Here is a 21,464-nt window from a genome sequence, read left to right as displayed (position 1 = left end):
AAGAGCTCACGGTAGAAAGACCATTTTGACACTCATGAGATGCTAAGTTTGCTGAGGTGAATTTCTTCTGATTTAGTTTCTTACTCTATTCCTGTGCTGATTTCTTGCTCAGTTTATCTTCATCATCCACTCTTTTTTGGCCTTCCCCCTTTCTTGCTGAACTTGTGTTGTTTCTCACTGCTAAAGCAATAGTCTCCCCCTCAGGAGCATTCATAGCCAACCTCCTACTTTCCTTTGATTGTACTAGGGAATACACCTCTTGGATAGAAGGAAGGTCCTTGCTGCCCAAATTCTGTACATGAATGGGTTCATACATGGGATTAAATCCCAATAGAAAAGCAAAGAGATGTTGCTGAGAGGCCAACTGTTTATAGGCTTTGGCATCTTTCTCACTTTCCCACTCAATACCTTGGTAGTAATTCAACTTTTCAGATTGAAGTGAGTGCAGAATAATAAGCTGATAGACTCCTTTCCTCTTGCTTCCATGTTGAAGATTCTACTTGAAGTTGATAGATTCTAGTATAATGTCTTTGTTCCGAATATGTTGCCTTTGCTTGTTCCCATATTTCTTTTGCTGTCAGCCCACATAAAATTATGCTTAACAGAGGGTAATATGGATGTCAAAAGTCATGACATACATAATCATACAGTTCTCTTGGTCCCACTTGTCATGTTCAGCGGTACCAGAACTGGGTTCCTTTCCCATTGATATATCCTGCCTTACCCCTGACTGTAATATACAGTCGCATTTCTTTGGACCAAGTCAAGTAATTTCTGCCATCCGAGGGAGTAATAGTCACTGGGAAGCTTAATCTATCATGACCACTGTACCCTGACTAGAGGTAGTTCCTGAAGTTTTAGAGTCTTTAGTGGCCATAAGCAATCACTTCTAAGAGAACAACAATTCTGTTCTTACAGTCCACACACACAGGATAACAGCCCTCTCCTTCTAGAGAACTTTATGTGTCAAAACTACTTCAAAAAAAGACAGCACCTGCTGTTGCAAATATTCGCAGGTCTACCAGACCTCTCCAGAGCTACTACGAGCCACAAACACTTCAATAGAGCTGCTGCAGTACTTCTACAAACTCAACCAGGTCACCCATGACCTACTGAGGTTCCACATTTATACAGTTCTGGATCTTCAGATCCACAAGAAAGTATCTAACTCCCCTTATACCATTCGGTCAAGGAAGACCACTGCCTCTTCCTGGTAACCAGACCAAGAACCAAAGAAAAAAAAGGCTTGATTGTTGCCCTTGTTCAGCCCGAGTAGATTTCTGGAGTTTGCAATCCAAGAATAATAAGAAAACCAGGAAAAAATAATTACCAACCTCTTAGAAGTATCTCAGTCATCCACTAATTCCTGGGATCAATTTTACTGAGTTCTGATCAAGTTGTGGAAGGAGAAAAAACAGCCGAAGTGATCTCAGGGCTAGGTTGTTCTTCCGTTCTCAGTCCAAAGAAGAGTAGAGGGGGCTTTGATCAAAAAGAAAAGAAGGATTTGCAGAGACCTATCCCACTCTGATACCATGATTTCAGAGAAGAAGAAGAAGAAAAGAAGAGGAGGGAGAAAAGAAGAAGAGAAAAGAGATTAGAGAGGCAAAAAGTATTGGCTGGCGGCATTTATAGTCTTGTGTAGCCAAACATAACTACTTAATATTACATCAATGTCTTCATGGACATTTAAACATGTGATTAGGGAAGTGGAGAAGATTGCAAAAGAGGTTGAGGCGGAATTTAAATGGGTCAGAAGAAGTGCAAATGGGCTAGCTGATGGATTAGCAAAACAAGGGGCATTGAGATAGCAATTATTTTGGGCTACACTATAATGAGGGGTGAATAGAGTGATGAAAGGGGATCATTAGTCTCATCATCAAGTTGTATGAACTGCTTACAATCTGAATTTTAATAAAATACATATTTACTGATAAAAAAAATATTACATCAATGCCTTTGTGGTTATATTTACCTTCATTTGGTAGTGGTATGGCCTATTTGCTAGCATATTCTTTGAAGATTGCCATGAATTGGTAAAATTGCATAATGCCTTGTATCTGGATGAAATAAAAATGCTGTTACCTATTGTTCCACACCCCCAGAGGGAAAAAAGAAAGAAAAGAAATAGACAACAAGAAGAATATGCAGAAGAATTGTGATGAAAAATTATCAAAATGATTTGTTTCCCTTATTTGTTAAGATCTCAGTTTTTGCTTTACATAGTTGCATTTTAAGCAAGGGAATAGAACATGAATGTTCACTAACAAACAAGAAATCTTGCAAACCAGTCTCTTTGGCACTTCCAATCTTAGTACAGATGCCAGTTATCTTGCTAGCTTGAAAACTGAATTAATTATTTTTATAAGCAGAGATCTTTAATGCCCATTTAATTTTTGAGCACAATATGTTATTTTTTTATTGGCAACCGTTTAGACTAATTTGTGTAAATTAAGTATATCTTACTTTACATTTATTCCATAGGCTGGAAGTGAAATCATCTATCCCTTTTAAACTATATATGTTACAATTGGACCTTGAAAAGTTGTTCCCTGTAGAAACCTTGCTTTGCTAATTGGTCAGTGAGTATTTGCTGACCTTAGAGTCCATGTGATTCTTGTGTCAAGGTCCATTACTAGACATTTAATTTCTCTCATCACATTTCTATATAGCCACATAGCCCAGCTGCTATTCCTCATCCAGTTCACCACTACTTTTGAATCTATCTCAATCTCTATTTTCCTGAAGTTTAGTGTTCTGTCTGGTTTCAATCTTGCAAAACAGTTAGCATTTAAGTTGCCAAGGAGCATTCATGACCTGTTGGATCTGAATAGATTGCTAGTTTGGTACCATCTCCTTTTTGGAAGACTCCACCTATCCCAGATGGTCTGAGGTTCCTAATTCAATTGTTATCCAAGTTTAGCTTTATTTGGTCATTACCAGGTGGCTCTGAATGGTTGCTGCTTATACTTTCTTATGCTTGAGTCTGCCACCATTTGCGATCTTCAAATACCAGCCATAGAAAAGGGAACAAAGATGTCCATTGTCCTTACCCAATGCACCACTTCGATTATAATTTTCTGTATGATTGATTCTTTAGTACAATTCTTGTTGATAAATCTTGAATTCCTTTTTTTAAATGGTAGTGGTAAAGTATATTTATTGAAAATGGAGTAATGTGCAATAAAAATTGAAAGTGAAATTGAAGGAAATAAATTGATTTGATTCATTGTAAAGATAAAAAACAATTCAGTCTTTTTGCACAACAGTGTTCAAATTTGGTTGGGATTTAACCAAGAGTTCTGCTCTAATTGGGAAACCTGAAACTCAGTTTCTTGCTTTGAAACTGTTTCAAGGTAGCTGCTAGCAATCAATCATTCAGGTATATCAGGGATTCCCAGATCAATCAGGACATTGTAAGACAAGCCCTAGAAACTTTCCTAAGAGTCCTAGTGCCACAAGGACTCTTCCCATATTCATCTCAGAGGCTTTTGGGAGTTGATTACTAGAATCCCATCATGTATTAATATCAGAATTGGCTCATGTCAGTGTGTATCCCAGATTACACCCACATGGTAGTCTAAAGTCTCACTTCAATGGACAAGATCCCACCACTCCACCTAGTAGAAACTATCCATGTGCTAACTTTTAAAGTGAGTGGTCCAGGCTCACCCATATCAGTGTGTATCATAATTGGATACTAGAACCCTATCATGAATCAATATCAGAATTGGTCCAGGCTCATCCATAGTCCCATAGTTAGGATGTTTTAGGTCTATAAGGAATCAGGCTATCTGGATCTCCCATGATAGAACTCATCTATTGTTTGGATGCCCTACAATACTGCCAAAGGACACAATAGTTATAGAGAAAAAATAACTACAGAACATTGCCTTGGGAAAAAGTAACTTTGGTTAGCAAAGAGAATGTAAAAATAAGGACATTTGGCTTGGAATGAATACATGGAAATATCATTTCCAACAATAATTACATAAATAGGCTTGCCTCAACTACCTATCTCTTGTTGTACAGTTGTAATTACATCATGTTTCCCAAAAGTAAAGCATCCCTATTAACTTCTTTCCTTGCAAATGAGTTGGCAACATTGTTTGTAGATCTGTAAGTCTAGCTCCAAGCAATATCTAATTATTTAGCTAGCTGCTTAGTCTACCTTAATGTATGTCTATGTTGCCAAGTACCTTGGGCATCCTTTTTGATCCATTCTATTACATTCCTTTCCTTCCATATTGTCCAAGAAAAGTACTGCCCTAGTGCATTGCCACATGATTCTACTTCTTGGCCTTGTGAAGGTGGTCAAAGAGAATAAACTGGCCAAGTCTGATGGAGGTGTTCATTGTTCATTTGCAACCAAAGAATTAGAAAAACTACTCCCATATACAAGAAACAAATGAACAATAGATTAGTAAATGATGTGATGTCTTTCTATGGCATTGCAAAGAAGACACACAAGGGGATAACCACCAATTTTGCCACCTTTTTGAAGATTTAGAAATATTAATTTTTCCATCAAATACCTGCCTACAGAAGACCCTGATTTTAGGGTGCATTGGTCCACTCGAAATCTCTTTAATTGGAAAAGTCTACAATTACACAGGGGAAGAGGTAAGAGCATGGAAGAAGGGAGCACATGAGAAAGACCCCAAGAGATTAGTTGTCCAAATATGAGTATTTGGAATGGACGGATCCAAGAAAAATATCATCCAAAACCTTCTACAAGTTAAATGACACTAGAAACTTCTGAATCTCTCGAAGCCCTTCCAAAACCAAGGACTGAAACAAACCCATTAGAAGAATACAAAATGAATTTTTACAACAGCGCTTGTATGAAGAAAGAGGATAGATAGTTGGAAGGCAATCTTGCAAAGTACAAATCCTCCACCAAGTCTTCACAACATCTGATTTTATTTCCTGTGTAGACATCATACTGAGGTTCAGAAGAATAGGGAGAATACCCAAACACCTTTTATCCTTTTGTCTGCATACAACTTCTCATTTCATCAAATGATCTTTCTCTCCTACCTTACAATCTTCTTCCTTGTATAATTATATATCTGTCAGTTGGCTTTTAGTGATTAGTTTTCTTGTTGCAGATACTGACTTCATGATTGGATTGTATCATTAAAGGATTACAACCCTTTAACTAACTATTTAGTTGCATTAGGTTAGTGATTCTTCTAGTCTTGGCTCTGTATTTAGCTTCACATAATTTGGATAGCTTGGTTTGTGGTGCAGTTCGGAAAACAAATCATGTTTTTTTTTTTGATAATTTAAATAATTTTATAAATCAGCAATAAAAATAGTACAAAGTCCTCATGGAAAGGTACGAGTTGCAACCTCTCCGGGCTGGTTAAGTACAGATTTCCGAATTAGTAACAACTTACATAGAAGCACAAAAAAGATCTTCCCTAGAAACCCCCTGTTTGGCTAGAGCATCAGCCAAAGAATTAGCAGCCCTACTAACCCATTTTGCCTCAACTCTCATATTGCTGGTTAACCACACTACTTTTTTGATGAGATCTTTGTAGACCCAAATGGTGGTATCCAAGTTTAGGAGCCATTTGGTTACCACCTGAGAGTCCCCTTCAACTAGGAGATGCTCCACCCCAAGCTGGTTGGCGATCTGAATTCCTTGTACTGCAACAAGTATTTCTGACCTTGTGGAATCCCCCACTCCCACCGGTCCTGAGAATAGGGAAATTATGTTGCTGTCCTTATTTCTCAGGATACCCCCTATACCTAAAGGCTCGGGATTGCCTTGGCTGCTTCCATCAAAGTTCAGCTTAATGACACCTTCCAAAGGCGGAACCCATTCTGACAGAATTCTATCCTTCTTTGTTGAAGTGTTGGCTATTACTAGCCAATTTCTCCACAAATCATCAAAGGAGAAGTCATCAAAGATATCCACAGTTTTCAGCCAAAGGATTGCTCTTGTTAGGATACAATCCTTCATTTCATCTAACCCTCTTTCCTTCTCTAAAAAAATTCTTGCATTCCTTTCCTCCCAAAGAGTCCACAGAGTGGCTGCCCTGACACATCTCCACGTGACCTTACCTCTTCTAGTGTGCCAAACAAAGACAGATGGGTTGAATAACAAGCTTAAATCAGAAGGCAGAGACCACCTACCTCCAAATAGACAAAGGCTCCACCTCCATATAGCTGATGAATTTGAGGAAGCGAGGGAGAATACCATGAATAGCCTTCTAAGGTGTAGTAAGGGTAGCTTGACGAGATATCCCGGAATCCCAACCATTTCCTGCACAACCATGAATGCTTGCCACTACCTCATGCCATAATCTCTCTCTCTCGGGGCTATCTCCATAGCCACTTCCCTAGAAGGGCTACATTCTTCAACACTATGTTCCCTATCCCTAAACCCCCTTCTTCCTTTGGTTTGTTAACTATCTCCCATCTGATCAAGTGATCCTTTTTCACCTCTCTTGGTTCCCATAGAAAGTCCCTCATTCTCTTCTCGAGTTTCTTAGCCTCCCTTAGAGGAATCCTGAACACAGAAAGGAAGTAGGTTGGAAGGTTGGCAAGTGTAGCCTTAATTAAAGTCAGCCTACCCCCTATTGAAATGTAATTCTTTTTCCAAGCCGCCAAGCACTTAGCAAATTTCTCCACAATAGGGGCCCATAAACTACTTTCTTTAGGGTTGGCTCCTAAGGGTAGTCCTAAGTATGTCAAAGGCCAAGAAGAAATATTGCAACCTAAGCATTTTGCAATGGATTCAATCTCCCTATTCTTCAAGTTTACTCCAACCACACAACTTTTATCAAGATTTACCTTCAAGTTGGAGACCCTCTCAAAGGTACTTATTAAGATCCTAAGGTTCTCCACTTTGCTTAACTCATTCCCTTCATAGAAAATAACAATATCATCAGCAAACTGAAGAGTTACTGGAATGCCTCCGCTCCCTATTCTCCATCCCTTTATTTGGCCCTCCTCATCTGCTTTGGAAATCATCCTACTAAAAACATCAGCAACAAGTGTAAAGAGGAAAGGGGAGAGTGGATCCCCTTGTCTTAAGCCTCTATTGACTGGAGAAAAGTCCTTAACCATCCCATTCACCAGCACTGAATAACGACAAGAATGTAAGCATCCTCTTATCCACTTACACCATTTATCCCCAAAACCACGTCTTCTCAACATCTCTAGCAGGAAATTCCAATCCACTAAGTCATAGGCTTTCTCCAAGTCCAATTTGCAAACAAATCCTTTCCTGCCCAATCTCCTTCTCTCTTCCACACTCTCGTTTGCAATAAGGATCTGATCTGTAATTTGTCTATCCTGAATAAAGGCTCCTTGTGCTTGGCTAACGAGAGAGGGGAGAACAACTTTGATCCTCCTAGAGAGCACTTTTGCCAGAATCTTGTAAATGCTTATCACCAGGCTAATTGGCCGAAAATCTTTGGGGTGTCTGGCATCATTCTTTTTGGGAATTAAGGCTATAAAGGTGGCATTGATTCCAGGACTCAAAAAATTTTTATCCTCAAATTCTCTAAATACTCCAATTAAGTCTTCTTTGACTATGTCCCAACAGTCCTGATAAAATTCCATCGTAAATGGAATTTGAAGCCATTGGCTGGAATTTTTATCCTCAAATTTCAGGACTCACAAAATTTTTAGCCCTATCCATAGAAAAAACAGCTTGTTTAATTTCCTCTTTCTCAATCATTCTTTCCAGCCATCCCTTATCTGTTTGGTTCAAAATTGGCCAATTCTCCTCCCCTACTATTAATCGATTCTCTAATGGTCTTTGATAGATGGATTTGAAGTGATCCACAATCCTATTGGCAATCTCCTCTTGAGGGGTTATCTCCACACCCTCAATCTCAAGCTTTAGTATCAAAATTTTCCTTCTTCTCCCATTAGCCAAATCATGAAAAAATTTGGTATTCCCATCCCCTTCCTTGACCCACTTATGTCTGGATTTTTGTCTCCAAGAAATCTCCTCCCTCAACAAAGTCTCCTCTAGCTCCTTTTTCAGTTTCCTCCTCATTTCTCTGTCTTGCTCATCCATCATCCCTCGGGATTCTTTTGCATCTAACTCCTCAATTTGAACCAATAATCTAGTTTTTACCTCCTCCACTCTTCCAAAATGAACCTTATTCCATTCTTTTAATTTGCCTCTCAACCTTTTTAGTTTTTTGTGGAATCTAACCCCTTCCCATTTCACTTCTCTCAATTCTTCACTCCACCATTCCTTAACCTTAGGCGAGAAGTCCGGGTGTGTCAGCCACATATTTTCAAACCTGAATGGTCTAGGTCCATTGCCAAGAGGTTCTTGTCCTACTTCTATAGGGTAATGATCAGAGGTTATCCTAGGTAGAGCCTTAGCCACCAAACCTCTCTAGTGGCTCTCCCAACCCTCATTAAATACGAACCTGTCAAGCTTTGAGCAGATTGGGTTTTTTTGGAAGTTGGACCAAGTGTAGGTAGCTTGTAGTAGAGAAAGCTCCCGTAATTCATAGGAATTTATGAAGTAATTGAACTTCCTCATACTAGTTGTAATGGCCTGCCTAGGATTATTTGACTCATTTGTGAATCTTATTGTATTAAAATCAACCCCCAAACACCAAGGACCTTCCCACAGACCTTGAATCCCATGAAGCTCCTCCCAAAGCTCATTCCTCTCTCTGTGATTATTTGGACCATACACATTTGTTGGCACCCAAGTAAAACCATCTTCCACCATTCTGAATTTTAGGGATACAGTGAAGTTTCCTATTAGCTCCTATACTGGTTCTCCGAAGTCCTCCCTCCACAAAGTTACTATTCCCCCCGATGCCCCCCACGACGGAGCTGAGCACCATCTTACCCCTCTTATTTTCCAGATCTCCCTGACCCACCTTCTATCCAATTCAGCTAATTTTGTCTCCTATAACATCACAATATCAGGTCTTTCTCTTATAAGTAACTCCTTAATCGATCTCCTTTTTCTGGCACTACCCAAACCCCTTACATTCCAGCTTATTATCTTCATTACCTCTCATCAATTTAGCCCTCTAGTAAAGTGTTCCTTCATTTAGAACCCCTCTTTCTTTCCCCTCTACCACTGAACTCGATATCCCCTTTGATGTCCATAATTAGTCTCTCTACTTTAGACTGTTTGTTCTTTTTCCTACCCTTGTTTCCCACTGACTTTCCTAATTCCTGCCTCAATCTATTGGTTCTTGCCTCTGATTTAGGGTTTTTTGGAGCCACCTCTGACATTTCCTCCTCCTGTTTATATTCCTCTGGCAGGGCACAAATTTGCTCCCAAATCCATTCTAGCTCCTCTTGTTTCCTTTCTAACAAGCCAACTCTCTTCTCTGATTGGACTCCATCATTGTCAATGGCCACTTCCTTACTACCAATTAGTTGGTCTGGTCGGGATTCTAGGACATCTGTTACAGGCAGAGAACCCAAATTAGTATCTAAACCCAAATGGACAGGCTTACCTGGAATTAACATAGGTGGTTGCATGTGGACCGGCTGCTGGGTATCAATTCTTGAAATCAGGGCTAGGCCCTTCCACTTTTCTGGACTCAACTGTGTAAGCGGACTAGGTACAACCAATACTTCCTCACCCTCTACAGTCAAGAAAGCTTCACTTCTCTTTCCCTCTGTGTAATTCCTTTTGTAAGGCTCCAAGGATGATTCCTGTCTCTCTTGCCTGATGTCCTGACTAGGCTGCACATATGGGATGGACTCGTCTATTGGTCGGGATGCACTCTGCCTTACCTCTTTCGGTGTTCCCAACTCCACCTGTCTTTTGTATGGCATACCCAGATTGGGAGAGGTCTGTTCTCCGCTGCTAAGGCTCACTCTTCTTTGCGTTTTGATAGTACCAGAATCTTGCGGATCCGTATCCTCCTCGAGGAATAACAGTTCGGTGTTTAGACTACCCTCTTCCAATATATCTCTTGGCTTTGGAGATCGATACTTCCCAAGCTAACAGTTTCTTCAAAATCTGAACCAGAAACAGCTAAATCTTCATCGTCTGTCAATCTTTCCGAATCAGAGTCGAAGACCTCATTGCTCTTCACACTCCTGCGATTACGACAATCCTGTTTCTTAAGCGGCAACTTCTTCGACGGTCTCCATTGTAACGAGCTGGAGACCTTCGCTGAACTAGCTTCTTCACCTAAGTAAGCACTGTCTTCAACAAGGTCTAGATCCTGCCGTTTTCTGCTTCTGGTATTCCGCCTATCCAAGGGTAAATGGTTTTCCTTCTTGGTCGGAAGCCACTGTAGCGACGAAGTGGCCGAACCTGCAACTGGTGCGCGGATATGAGAGGAGGGGCTAAAAGGAGAAGAAAATAGATGGTTTTCACCATCTAGGAGGCTCCCCCTTCCCAAGTGCATGTGACTTAAGTGAGTCACTTGCCCTCTTTAAGTGAGGCTTGATCTGGGCCGACTTAAGAGGACACGGCCCACTCTTGGTTTTTTTAACAGGCCCAACACTTTTTTGAGGCCCACTTGTGCTAACTTGCATTGGCACGTGAGGCTTTACCACTTCACACTCAGTGCCTGGGACACCCAACTCAAGTTCACCCTTTTTTGGTTCGACCTGGTCTGAAACCTTTAATCTTCCTTCATAACTTGAATTTAAAATCTCCCTCTTACCGCCTTTAACCATCTGCGCATAAGAAATACTGCACTCCCTACTGATAGCTTGCATTCCACATATTTGACCACCCATCTGCCCCTTCTCTTTTAAAGTCTCCAGTTTTTGCTTATCCAAATCGGTAAAAGACTGATCAGCCTTTGAGATTACCACTCTGCTTCTTCCATGTAGGGCCTATTCTTCTACCTTCTCATCCCCTTCCTTGCGAGCCTCCCTCCATAGTGTAGCTTCTATGGAGGAGGCCAGCCAAACTGAGTAGAAGCAACCTTCTACGTTTATCTCCACTTTTCTGGGTATATCTTCTGGTTTCACTCCGTTCAATAGGAGAGCTTCTGATCGAAGGTCCCCCCAAAAGGCTCTGGCAAGTTTACCACCACATAACAGTGCAATGGATGCGGCCACTTCCTATTTCCACAAATGAAAGGGCAGACCAAGAACTTGTATCACCACCCCATCCTCAGTGAAGAACTCTTTAGAGTTAGATGAAAAGTTCCACTTAGATATTGTAATCACACCATAATCAGATTGAAAACTGATAGCTGAGAGCTCTAACTTATCTTCAGTCAGATCAAGCATAGCTTTACTGTTCTCAAAAGGTGTTAGAATAAACTTTCCTTTTAACTTCAGCTGTAATACGAGCAGGTCTGCAACTCTCCTCCAGTTGCTAACCGGATTTTTAACTTGAACCACATATTTATCTTCCCACTCCTCTCTCCTGGAATAGCCAACCAGCTTGTTCTGTCCAAAGGCTAGTAGCTCTTGGACCTGGTCTTCATCTTCAGTTGAGAGTTTGATGGTTTTACCATTCTCCTTCAGTAGATCCAATCGCAAGGTTTCCGTGTAGTGATGAAACTCTTCCAGTATTCCATTGATTTTCTTCCATCCAAGACCCTGTCTACCTTTAGGAAAGCAGACTAGTTGCCTTCTTCCTTTCCCGAAGAATTCAGAGAGAGCTAAGTAACCCCCTTTACAGTTTCTTCTGCATTCTACAACATACCTCTTCCCTTCTTGAGTTCTCAATTCCTTCCAGTTTCTTTGTTTACCTTTGAGGCATGCTTCATTCACATACTCCCTGAACCAATTAATCACTTCCATACCTTGCAGCAGCACTGTGGCCTTCTTCCCTTCCTTATTCTTCAAGCTTGCCCCACCTTTGTTTTTCAGCTCTTCAAGTAGAAACTCCTTGGCTTCGAACTTCAGTATTCTCCTCCACCGTCCTGCAGCCACAAACCCATCCCCTCTCTTAACCCGTTGTACTCTCACTTCCATCCTCCCTCTACTTAATTTTCAGGGAAGAAGCCTCTCTTAACCCCTAATGAAACATTGTTGCTCCCATGTAGATCACCATGCTAATCACAGGTCATGCTCAGTCCTCTAACACTATTTATGACCAATACAAGAGAAAGAAGAGGATAGTGAAAGTCATCTTTCCCATTTCCCATCTATATAATATCCAGTCTGCCCCCTTCTTTCTCTGCATCATCGGCCATAAAATACCAGCAACAAGCTTTTTCCTCTTTCGACTTCTAGGACTGTAGATTCTTCTAGGAAAACAATGGAAGCATCAATCATCACAATCTGGCTTGGATGCTACTTCCAGCCAACCCGGAAAACAAATCATGTTCAGAGAAGCTTCAAAGAAAAGAACCAAAGCTGAAATAAACAGGAAGAGCAAGACTTCATTGAATACTTAAGAGAAAATCACCAAAAACTGCCCTATCTACTCTGTATATAGACTTCTTTACACCCTTATGCCTCCTAGAAGCTAGTTTCCTAATCTAATAAAACACTTTTTATTATAATCCTATTAAATCTCTTCAAAAAATAAAGTCCTAATTCAATACAAATTCGGAAATCCCGTTTTTAACGCTTACTTGGTAAATACGAAGTAAGATAGAAATTCTGTGATTGCGCTAAGTTGGTAAAAACGAACTAAGATGGGTTGTTGAAGCCAACTTAGTAATTACTTACTCAGTTGGGCCGAATCCCCATACTGCATCATCCTCCCCGAGTTGGAGAGAATTCAACCTTGGATTCATGTTACCATTTGAGAGGCTGCCAACATATGTTGTTGCACTTCCATTGTACTTTTTGTTTCTAACCTTCTCATAGATAATTGATGATGTAAACCTCCAATTTGAATTGAGATTTTTTCACCACATATCTTATATTTTGAGATATATCTGTTGCACTTCACATCAGATGATTCTTCCTTTAATAATCATTTAGAGTATTGCAAAATTGTTTGCCAATAAGGATCTCCGTAGACATGCATGAAGACAATATGATCATAACCCCCAAGATAATAAGTGTTGTCTCCATCATTTTGACATTCATTGTGAATGATGGAAGATTCCTCCTTAGCAATTGGTTCTTCATCAAAGATGGGAGGTTTGTTCCAATCAACAAGTTTTTCTTCAACAGATATTGTTGAGGAGAATGGCCATGCAAGATTTTCATTACAATCCTCATCAATATTAAAACAATCAATAAAGTCATAAGATTTGACTTTTCCTTTAAACTCTGAAATGGATAACTCTTCCATGGAACTCCAGCCCATGAATTCATTTGAGGCTATACCTCTATGAAACTCGGGAATTCAATCTTGAGATCTGTTTCCCATTGCTTATGTTCACCACCCACAACTACAACCAGTTTAATTGCTTGTCGAGTAGAGAAATCTCCATGAAACTCTGGGAACCCAATCTTGAAAGCCGTTTTCCATTGTTTCTGGTCACCATCCACAACGACAACTACAACCACTGTTTTTGTTGATCTCAACTCTTGTTTTTTCTTGGGAGCCATGCTCCGAAGAAATGTCAAACTTAAGCTTTAATACCAAATGGCACAGTTCGGAAAATAAATCATGTTCAGAAAAGCTTCAAAGAAAAGAACCAAAGCCGAAATAAACAAGAAGAACAACTCTTCACTGAATACTTAAGAGAAAATCACCAAAAACTGCCCTAACTTTGCCCTAACTACTCTTTATGTGGACTTCTTTACACCTTTATGCCTCCTACCAAGAAGTTTCCTAATCTAATAAAAACTCATTATAATCCTACTAAATCTCTTCAAAAAAGAAAATCCTAATTGAATACAAATTCAGAAATCCTGCTGTAACGCTAACTTGGTAAATACGAACTAAGATAGAAATTCTGCGAAAACGAACTAAGATGGGTTGTCGAAGCCAACTTAGTAATTGTTTACCCAGTTGGGCCAAATTCCATACTGCATCAACTAGTGCTATGCATCTATTATCATTTAGTACGACATATGTGCTTCTGATTTATTTGAAAACGATTGAAGATATATGTTTCATTTAAATTTAGTTTATGTGCCTTTGGATTTTCATTTTGTTGATGCTTGTCAAATGCCTTAGCAATTGTGTTTATTTAGGAGCTTCTTTTAATTCAAATTTTTGGCTTATTGTTTGATTCAATTATTATGCATTTTTTTTCTTATTTAAGTGTCCATTTCCTTGAGTGATACGAATGTTATAATCCAATGACAAATTGGCTGGTAATTATGATATTAAAAATCACTCTGTGAGTCATTTTACCTTTGTAGCTTCATCATGCTTGGCTTTAAAGTAGTGAAGCAATGTTTATGTTATTACTTCACATGTATAGTTCTACTGTTTTCTGCTGCACTTCTAACATTGATCAACTTTCTCAGTCACTCTTTAGAGATTTAACATCGTTTGCATTGTTAATGTCCGTATTAAAATGTTGTTCAGCATAACTAATGACAAACACAATTAGTTGCTTTCTTTTCATTTACCATTACAATATCTTAAATCGAGGTAAAATGACTGAAATATTTATTTTCTGCAGAATGACACCTCAACTATTTGCTTTCTGCTTCATAGTCAAAAATTTATTGAGCTCGTTCGTGTAAGTTTTGGTTCTTTATTTTGTTTAATAAATGATTTAGTGGACATTATTATCAATTTAGATGTTTGTATTATAGAATATTTCCATTTGCATTTAACATATTTAAAATGGATGGAAATGTTTTGAAATGACTTAGACAGCCTTGCCCTGGTATAATCATTGATTAATTCAGCCATATTATATATATTAAATTTACTTTGAAGTGTCTTGAAAGAAGACGTTTAAGGCATGTGACAGGACTTAAGAATGCTACATGAGAGTCTTTTGCAGGGTTGAGATGTAGAGTGAGTTATTTGTATCTGGGTTTTGGGGCAAGGCTGTCTAAGTCCTCCCCTGTATTACACGGCTTTCCTTTTGATTTTGACAATGGGTTATAATTTATAAATTGTTATGGTGAGTGCCCCTCCATTGGGAGTAAAGTTTGGGGCTAAAAACAAAAAGAACGCTACATCAAAAATTTTATTTCATTTATCCAGGGTGTCAAGTTACATATCAAAAGTCATTTAACCATTTTATTTTCTTGATGGAAATTTTCTTCTTTGGGAAAACAAGGAATATTGCTGGAGGTCTATCGCAATACATTCTGAGTGAAACATCCTACTCTTTTTTTTTTTCTTTTTTTTGTAATTAGTCAATGATAGAAGTGGTGCTTTTCTGATTGATAGATATTTTTTGCATAGTTTTATTATATAGCATGTTAGTAATAGTAGGGGGATTAAAACAGAATACCTTTGAAGTTGAGGTTTTAAAATAAGTAGGACTAAAACAGGATAACATGCAATGTAAATTTTATCACAGTAAGAGTGGAAATCAGGGTGTTTTCAATGTTGTATTTTTTGGGCTTTGACGATCTTTCAGCATTGGTTAATGACTTAATGTCTGGAGCATAGTTGTCAAGGTGATGCCTAGGTGACAAGGCACCCTTGGAGTCTTGCCTCGCCTAGTCGCCAAGCAGTTTTGTGCATTGTGTTATAAAATACTTTTATATTTTTAATTTTTTGACATTATAATTATAAAATACACATTATTAAACGAGAATACTCATTTTGTGTTTATATACTAATTTCTTTTTATTAATTTCTTATTTGCTAGGGTTTAATCAGCACAAACATTGCTAACTGTTGTTTTGAACCCATGGTTCAAACTCATGTATTTGCAGAGGTGTATTGGTACTTATAACAATACTCCCCCTATTTTTTAATTCTTTAGTTTTCAATTTCATTATATATATATATTATTTTAAAAAATGGGTCCCTGAAAACACCTGTAAACAGGTGTATCGGGACCCCAAAGTTACAATACAATAGACCCGATATGGGGCGTATCGTATCGAAATTTTGATCCTTGATTGAACCCTCAAAGATTTCAAAACCTAAACCAATAAGCAAGGGAAGAACTTAAAATTTTGTCTAATTGACACATTTTCTTCTTCCATATCTTCTTCTTCCATCTTTTTCTTTTCTTCTTTTCCTATAACAAAAGTAGGGGTTCAGCTCCTATATTTTTTGAATTTTCTTTCCTTTGTTCTTTTTCTTATCATAAAAATGTTGATTTTCTAGACTTAAACATGAAATTTATGCTTCTCTTATGAAAATAATGGATAATTATTAAGGAAAATGGTTATGGAACCTAGGGAACTACCCTAGGATATATGCTTTTACTTAAAAAAATCCATTGCCTAGGCACCCACTTAGGCGACTAGGCAACAAGGCTCCCCCCTGTCGCCTAGCCTTGCCTCGGCACCTTGAAAACTATGGTCTAGAGGGTGGTAAAGCCATGTTTTATGCAGTGGTTCAAGAGGTGCGCCTAGGCGCACAGGCAAGGCACATTTTTAGGGTATGCACCTCACCTAGATCCTAGGCGCAGCCCTTTCAAAAGGTGCATGCTTGGTGCACCTAGGCGTGTGCTTGATGCACCTTGTGCCTCAGTCTAGGTATGCGCCTTTTGAAAATTCCACACCTTTTTGCTTTTTTTGAACCTTAGGGCTAGGCCGGCCCTCGTACCACGCCCCTGCAAGAACCCCCTATTTGCTAATGTTGTTCATTCATCCATCCTAATAAAATATCTTCTTAAAAAGCAATTAAAATTATAAAATCATTATTTTTGTGTGAGAACTAAGAATTTAAGGCTCTAACATGGATTTGTTTGGGCTTGCCTCAAGGGGTGTGGCACAAAGGCAAGCCCGTAGAATCAGGAATGTAATATGTTTTACATCACATTAACTACTTTAAGTAATGCAATTGAGGAAAAAAAAGAGATTGAGGGTTTTACATGCTTGAAAATGTTTTATATGTTTGATTTTATTTTTAAATTTTCATTTGGATAAACTTTACATGTTATGTTTATGTATTTTAATTTTAGATAATAGGTTTTTTAAAATTTAAGTTTATATTTTTTATTAATATTTTTTTTATTTTTGGCTTTTTTGAATTTTTTGACATTTCTTTTTTTGTCCTTAGCATTTTTTTTTCTATTTTTGTGCCTTGGGCTTGTGCCTCTGGCGCAAATTCGCCCCTGCGCCTTTTTTGTGCCTTGCACTTTTAAAACACTAGTTTTATGGTTCAGCAGGAGATGGGAGATTCTGATAAAATGCACAAATTTACTGTTTTCCTAGGTCATCCATTTAATGATCAAGTAGTGGCTCCCATGGTTTTGGGTTTCCTCTTTAACCTTTTTCTACCTCTCAACTCTACTGCATTTTTCATTCCATATTGCTACTTTACAAGTCAATTGCTTAGATGATGAGGAGAACAATGATGATATTGAAGAATCTAGGAGTGGGCCATGTGTAATCTTTTTATGTTTACTAATCAGTTAAAATTGCTTCTGGGATATTTGAATACAATATATATAAATATATTATCTATAATATATATTATATTATACTATATTATATTATATACTAAAATGTATAATATATATATATATATGTATATATATTAATATGTTAATATATTTTAATATATTAATGAAATTCAGTTTTAACTAAAAACTGAACTGAAAATTTCGGTTTTGGATTTTTTTTCATTTAAAGCTTTGGTTTATTCAGTTCAGGTTTAAACTAAATAAACCGATTGCTCACCCCTACCACCCATTGCTATTGCTGGAAATGAACTGTAAAATATAATTATGCCCCTAGGTAGGCAGTAACTAGAAAAAAAAGGCCCAAAAACCTATTTGAAGGCCCATAACAAAGGAAGATAAGTGCACTTGCTACTAGGGGTGTACAATTGGTCGGTTTGGTTAGGTTCAGTTACAACCGAGGACCTAACTGACTATTCAGTTTGAGCATTTTCTCCAACTGAACTGAATCGAATTAGAGTTCAGAACCGAACCGACCCTAACGTTCGGTTCTGTTTGGTTCGGTTGGGCCCTGATTCCACATAAATGATAAACATTCAACTACTAATGAATAATTAATAACTAATAAGTGTTATTAATTAAAAGTTAAAATGGCCCCAAAACCAATAGTTTTAATTAATTAACTATTATTAATTAAAAGTTAGAATGACCCCAAAGCCCAATGGTTTTAATTAATTAGCTATTATTAATTAAAAGTTGGAATGGTTCCAAAGCCCTATGCCAATGGGGAATTGCCGAATTGGCCATTATTCACAAACAATTATTGATTAATGAACAATTAATAACTAGTCTAGGTTTTAATTAACTATTATTAATCAAAAGTTAGAATAGGCCCAAAGCCCTATGCCAATGGGGAATTGCCAAATTGGCCATTATTTACAATCAATTAATGATTACTGAACAATTTATAATTAGTCTAGGTTTTAATTAACTATTATCAATTGAAAGTTAGAATTGGCCCAAAGCCCAATGGGGAATTGCCAAATTGGTCATTGGGAAAGATAATTCTTAATTAGTATAAAGTAATAAATAGAACATTAAGTATTTAATAATTCAGTTTTTGGTTTGGTTCAGTTGAAAATCTCAGCCAAACCGAACCAAAACCTGATTACTGATTTTTTTAAAATTAAAAAATGAAACCAAACTAGCTTATTCGGTTTGGTTTGATTCAGTTTTCAGTTTATGAACTGAATTTGAACACCCCTACTCACTACCAATGTTTTAAAACACGGAGGTATGACATGAGGTGTTCCACTACTGAGAGGCATGGGGCATGGCACAGAAGCCTCCCAATCACAAGGATGCATAAGCCTCTTGAAGATTTGGAGGAATTCTTGTTCTTTTTTTTTTCTGATGAAGGATTGTTTCAGTCAGCATCATAGAGCTTTCAAGTCTAAAGCCTGAAATCCATGGACTATGGTGGTGATACAAGTCAGAAATTTAATGCATTAACAAAAGATAAAATATGGCTCTATGGAGTTAATTATTAAGATGTGCAACTGACCATCAAAATAGTTGGGACAAGGCCTTAAGTGACAATTATAAATTTGAGATCTGAAAATTTTGATAAGTTGTGAATGAATTGCATGACCTTTATTTTATCACCTACAAGGTCATTCACCTTAGGTTGTTTAATTAGAAAATCTACCACATGGTCCATCCTGAGTATTTTAGAGGCCACATCAACAATGCTTATGTGGAATTCTACCACATGATTTAACTTCATCCTTTTTATTCCATTCTTAACTGCAAATTTTATGTAGTTGTATTTTTTATGTTTGCTATCAGCTTACATGGTCAGTATTATCACAAAAGAAAACTATGACAAGAAGTCTTTTGACATATATTTGCTCCTTAGGCTGGGGAACTAGAACAGGCTGTGAAATATGCAAGGGCTGAACTGGCAAAGTTTTTCGGGATTAAACCATTAGCAACTCTACTTCAGGTACTAATGTTGTACATATTCAAGAAATGTTGATTTATATCTGAACTTTGTGGATGTTTGCATACTGAGCTTAGCATTCCACCAAGTAGCTCCATTAAAATAAAACTGAGTTTCAGTTACTGCAATAGTGCAATTGATATGGATTGAGTGACAATTAGGGCACATCCTTTCTGAATATCACTTTTGGCCTATTCACTAGGGATGTGCCCCCTTATTAAAAATGATGTGCTCTAATCACAACTCAAAAATTATAGATACATTGATATGGTGATATGAAGAAAGTATTCATGTTGTATATTTATTCTTTTATAGTATACATTGACATGTCTTATACACACATTTCTGTCTATTCAACTTACAAATATCTTCTCATTGCATTAATTCTGAATAAGGTGTACGTATAAATGGGCTTAATGAAGTTTATTCCTAATCTCTGGACTGCTGTATATTTTCATACTATATGATTTGGGAGTAGGATTCAGATGATGGAATCCCTCATTGAATTGCCTGTTCTTAGGATTGCATTGCTTTGCTGGCATATGAAGAACCTGTGAAATCTTCTGTTGGAAATCTACTTGATGCAACCCAGCGAGAGGTTGTGGCAGATGCAGTCAATGCTATGGTTTTGTCGACTAATCCCAACATGAAAGATTCACAGAATTGCTTACATTCGTACCTTGAAAAGTTACTGAGGCAGCTAACTGCTTGCTGCTTGGAGAGGAGGTCCTTGAATGGGGACCAAGGGGAAGCATTCCATCTGCACAGAGTTCTACAAAGTGGAAAGGGGGAGAAGTGATTATTTTATTTTATTTTGCTGAATTCTTTATATTCCTTGTTAACATATCAAACTTTTTTTTTCCTGATGATGGCCTACATGTATAGATCATATTTGCTTCAGCTTCTGGTATACAGCACTAGAGTCCTCAGATGTTCTAGTTTCTGCTTCATGGGATGTAACTGATATGCATGGAAAATTGGAGTGCTCTGTAGTTGTCTGAGAACTTGTAACCTTGGACACCAGTCACAACCATTGACATTTCCTGGTTGGACATCTGAAGAGGGATGTGGAGTTAATGGAACCTCTAAATATGGTAGATGTGATTGCTTTATTTGCTGGAATACTTTTCCATTCTATCATTCAGAATATCGACAATCTATAAAGGATCCATTGGGATTAGCCCCAGCCCCCAGGTGGCCTTTTGTTCTGAATTTGACTTGGTAGCCAGCTCGGTCCATGATGAGTGGTTTTAGTTGCATTGCTCGGATGCAAAATGTTGGCACTTGGGAGGACATGTTTATTAAACCATAGAACAACTTTGTGGATCAGAAATGTGGCAACAAGAAAAATGGGAACAAAAGAGCAGTGCAAACTGCAAACGCTTATTACTCGATGAGATTGCATTGTGATTGATCTTCCATGATTCCACCTAATACAAGTATACAACAGCACGCACTGAACTAGTATGCCGTTGAAGCAGTGTTTCAAAGAGTGTCGGTTCTAATCGTACAAGTAAAACTCAGACAACCAAGAGTTATCATCATCCAACTCCTAAATATATAGGGTCGCCACAACTGAGACGTGAGGTCAGAAGATCACATCAGCACCCCGTACATTGGAAATATCTTTTTGTACTTGTCACTGGGAGATGTTCCCAGTACAAGGTTGACATACGCTGTGAGGTGCACCAATGTGAATTCTGAGACTTGAGCTTGAGTTCGGTTTGGGTCAAGCTCGAAAGTGCGAGTTGGGATGTGAGTCAACTATTTTATAAAAATAAAAAATTATATATATATATATATATATATATATATATATATATATATATATATATTATTTTTTATTTCAATTAGGCTTGCAAGCCTTATGAGATGAACTCTATTGGGCTTGAGCTTGACATGAAGCTCGGTTTAGATCAAATTGAATCGAGTTTTTCATGAGCCAAGCTCGAATAGCTTGTGAAAAGCTTGACTCGTGTCTCTCCTACTTTGAGGTCAGAAGTATGTAGTCGGTTGGTTCATGCTTTTAGTCTCCCCAAGTCATTAATATCCTAATTTGAATATGGTTGCTCATCATGCAATAGAGTCCAAAGTCTGATATATTTTGGCACATTGTTGCATACGATGACATTTAACAAGAT

At 37.9% G+C, this 21,464-nt stretch overlaps 1 protein-coding gene across 5 annotated transcripts in view; it reads left to right on the top strand.

Annotated features, from left to right (window-relative positions):
• LOC148852625 (ran-binding protein M homolog) overlaps positions 1-20,435 on the top strand; it is a 56,375-nt gene extending 35,940 nt beyond the window's left edge. For all 5 annotated transcript variants that reach the window (XM_088944389.1, XM_088944385.1, XM_088944387.1 and 2 more), the window contains 3 exons: positions 14,460-14,519; positions 19,240-19,326; positions 19,844-20,435. In XM_088944389.1, coding sequence (XP_088800515.1) covers positions 14,460-14,519; positions 19,240-19,326; positions 19,844-20,122 — 426 coding nt within the window. In that variant the 3' untranslated portion in view covers positions 20,123-20,435. The remainder of the gene's footprint in view (positions 1-14,459; positions 14,520-19,239; positions 19,327-19,843) is intronic.
• Positions 20,436-21,464: the final 1,029 nt, after the last annotated feature.

Source organism: Nelumbo lutea, chromosome 5, assembly GCF_056320005.1.
Source record: "Nelumbo lutea isolate HS-2025 chromosome 5, American lotus-T2T, whole genome shotgun sequence".
Lineage (NCBI taxonomy): Eukaryota > Viridiplantae > Streptophyta > Magnoliopsida > Proteales > Nelumbonaceae > Nelumbo > Nelumbo lutea.
The sequence above is the reverse complement of the archived record's forward strand: the minus strand, read 5'-3'. Positions and strand labels throughout refer to the sequence as shown.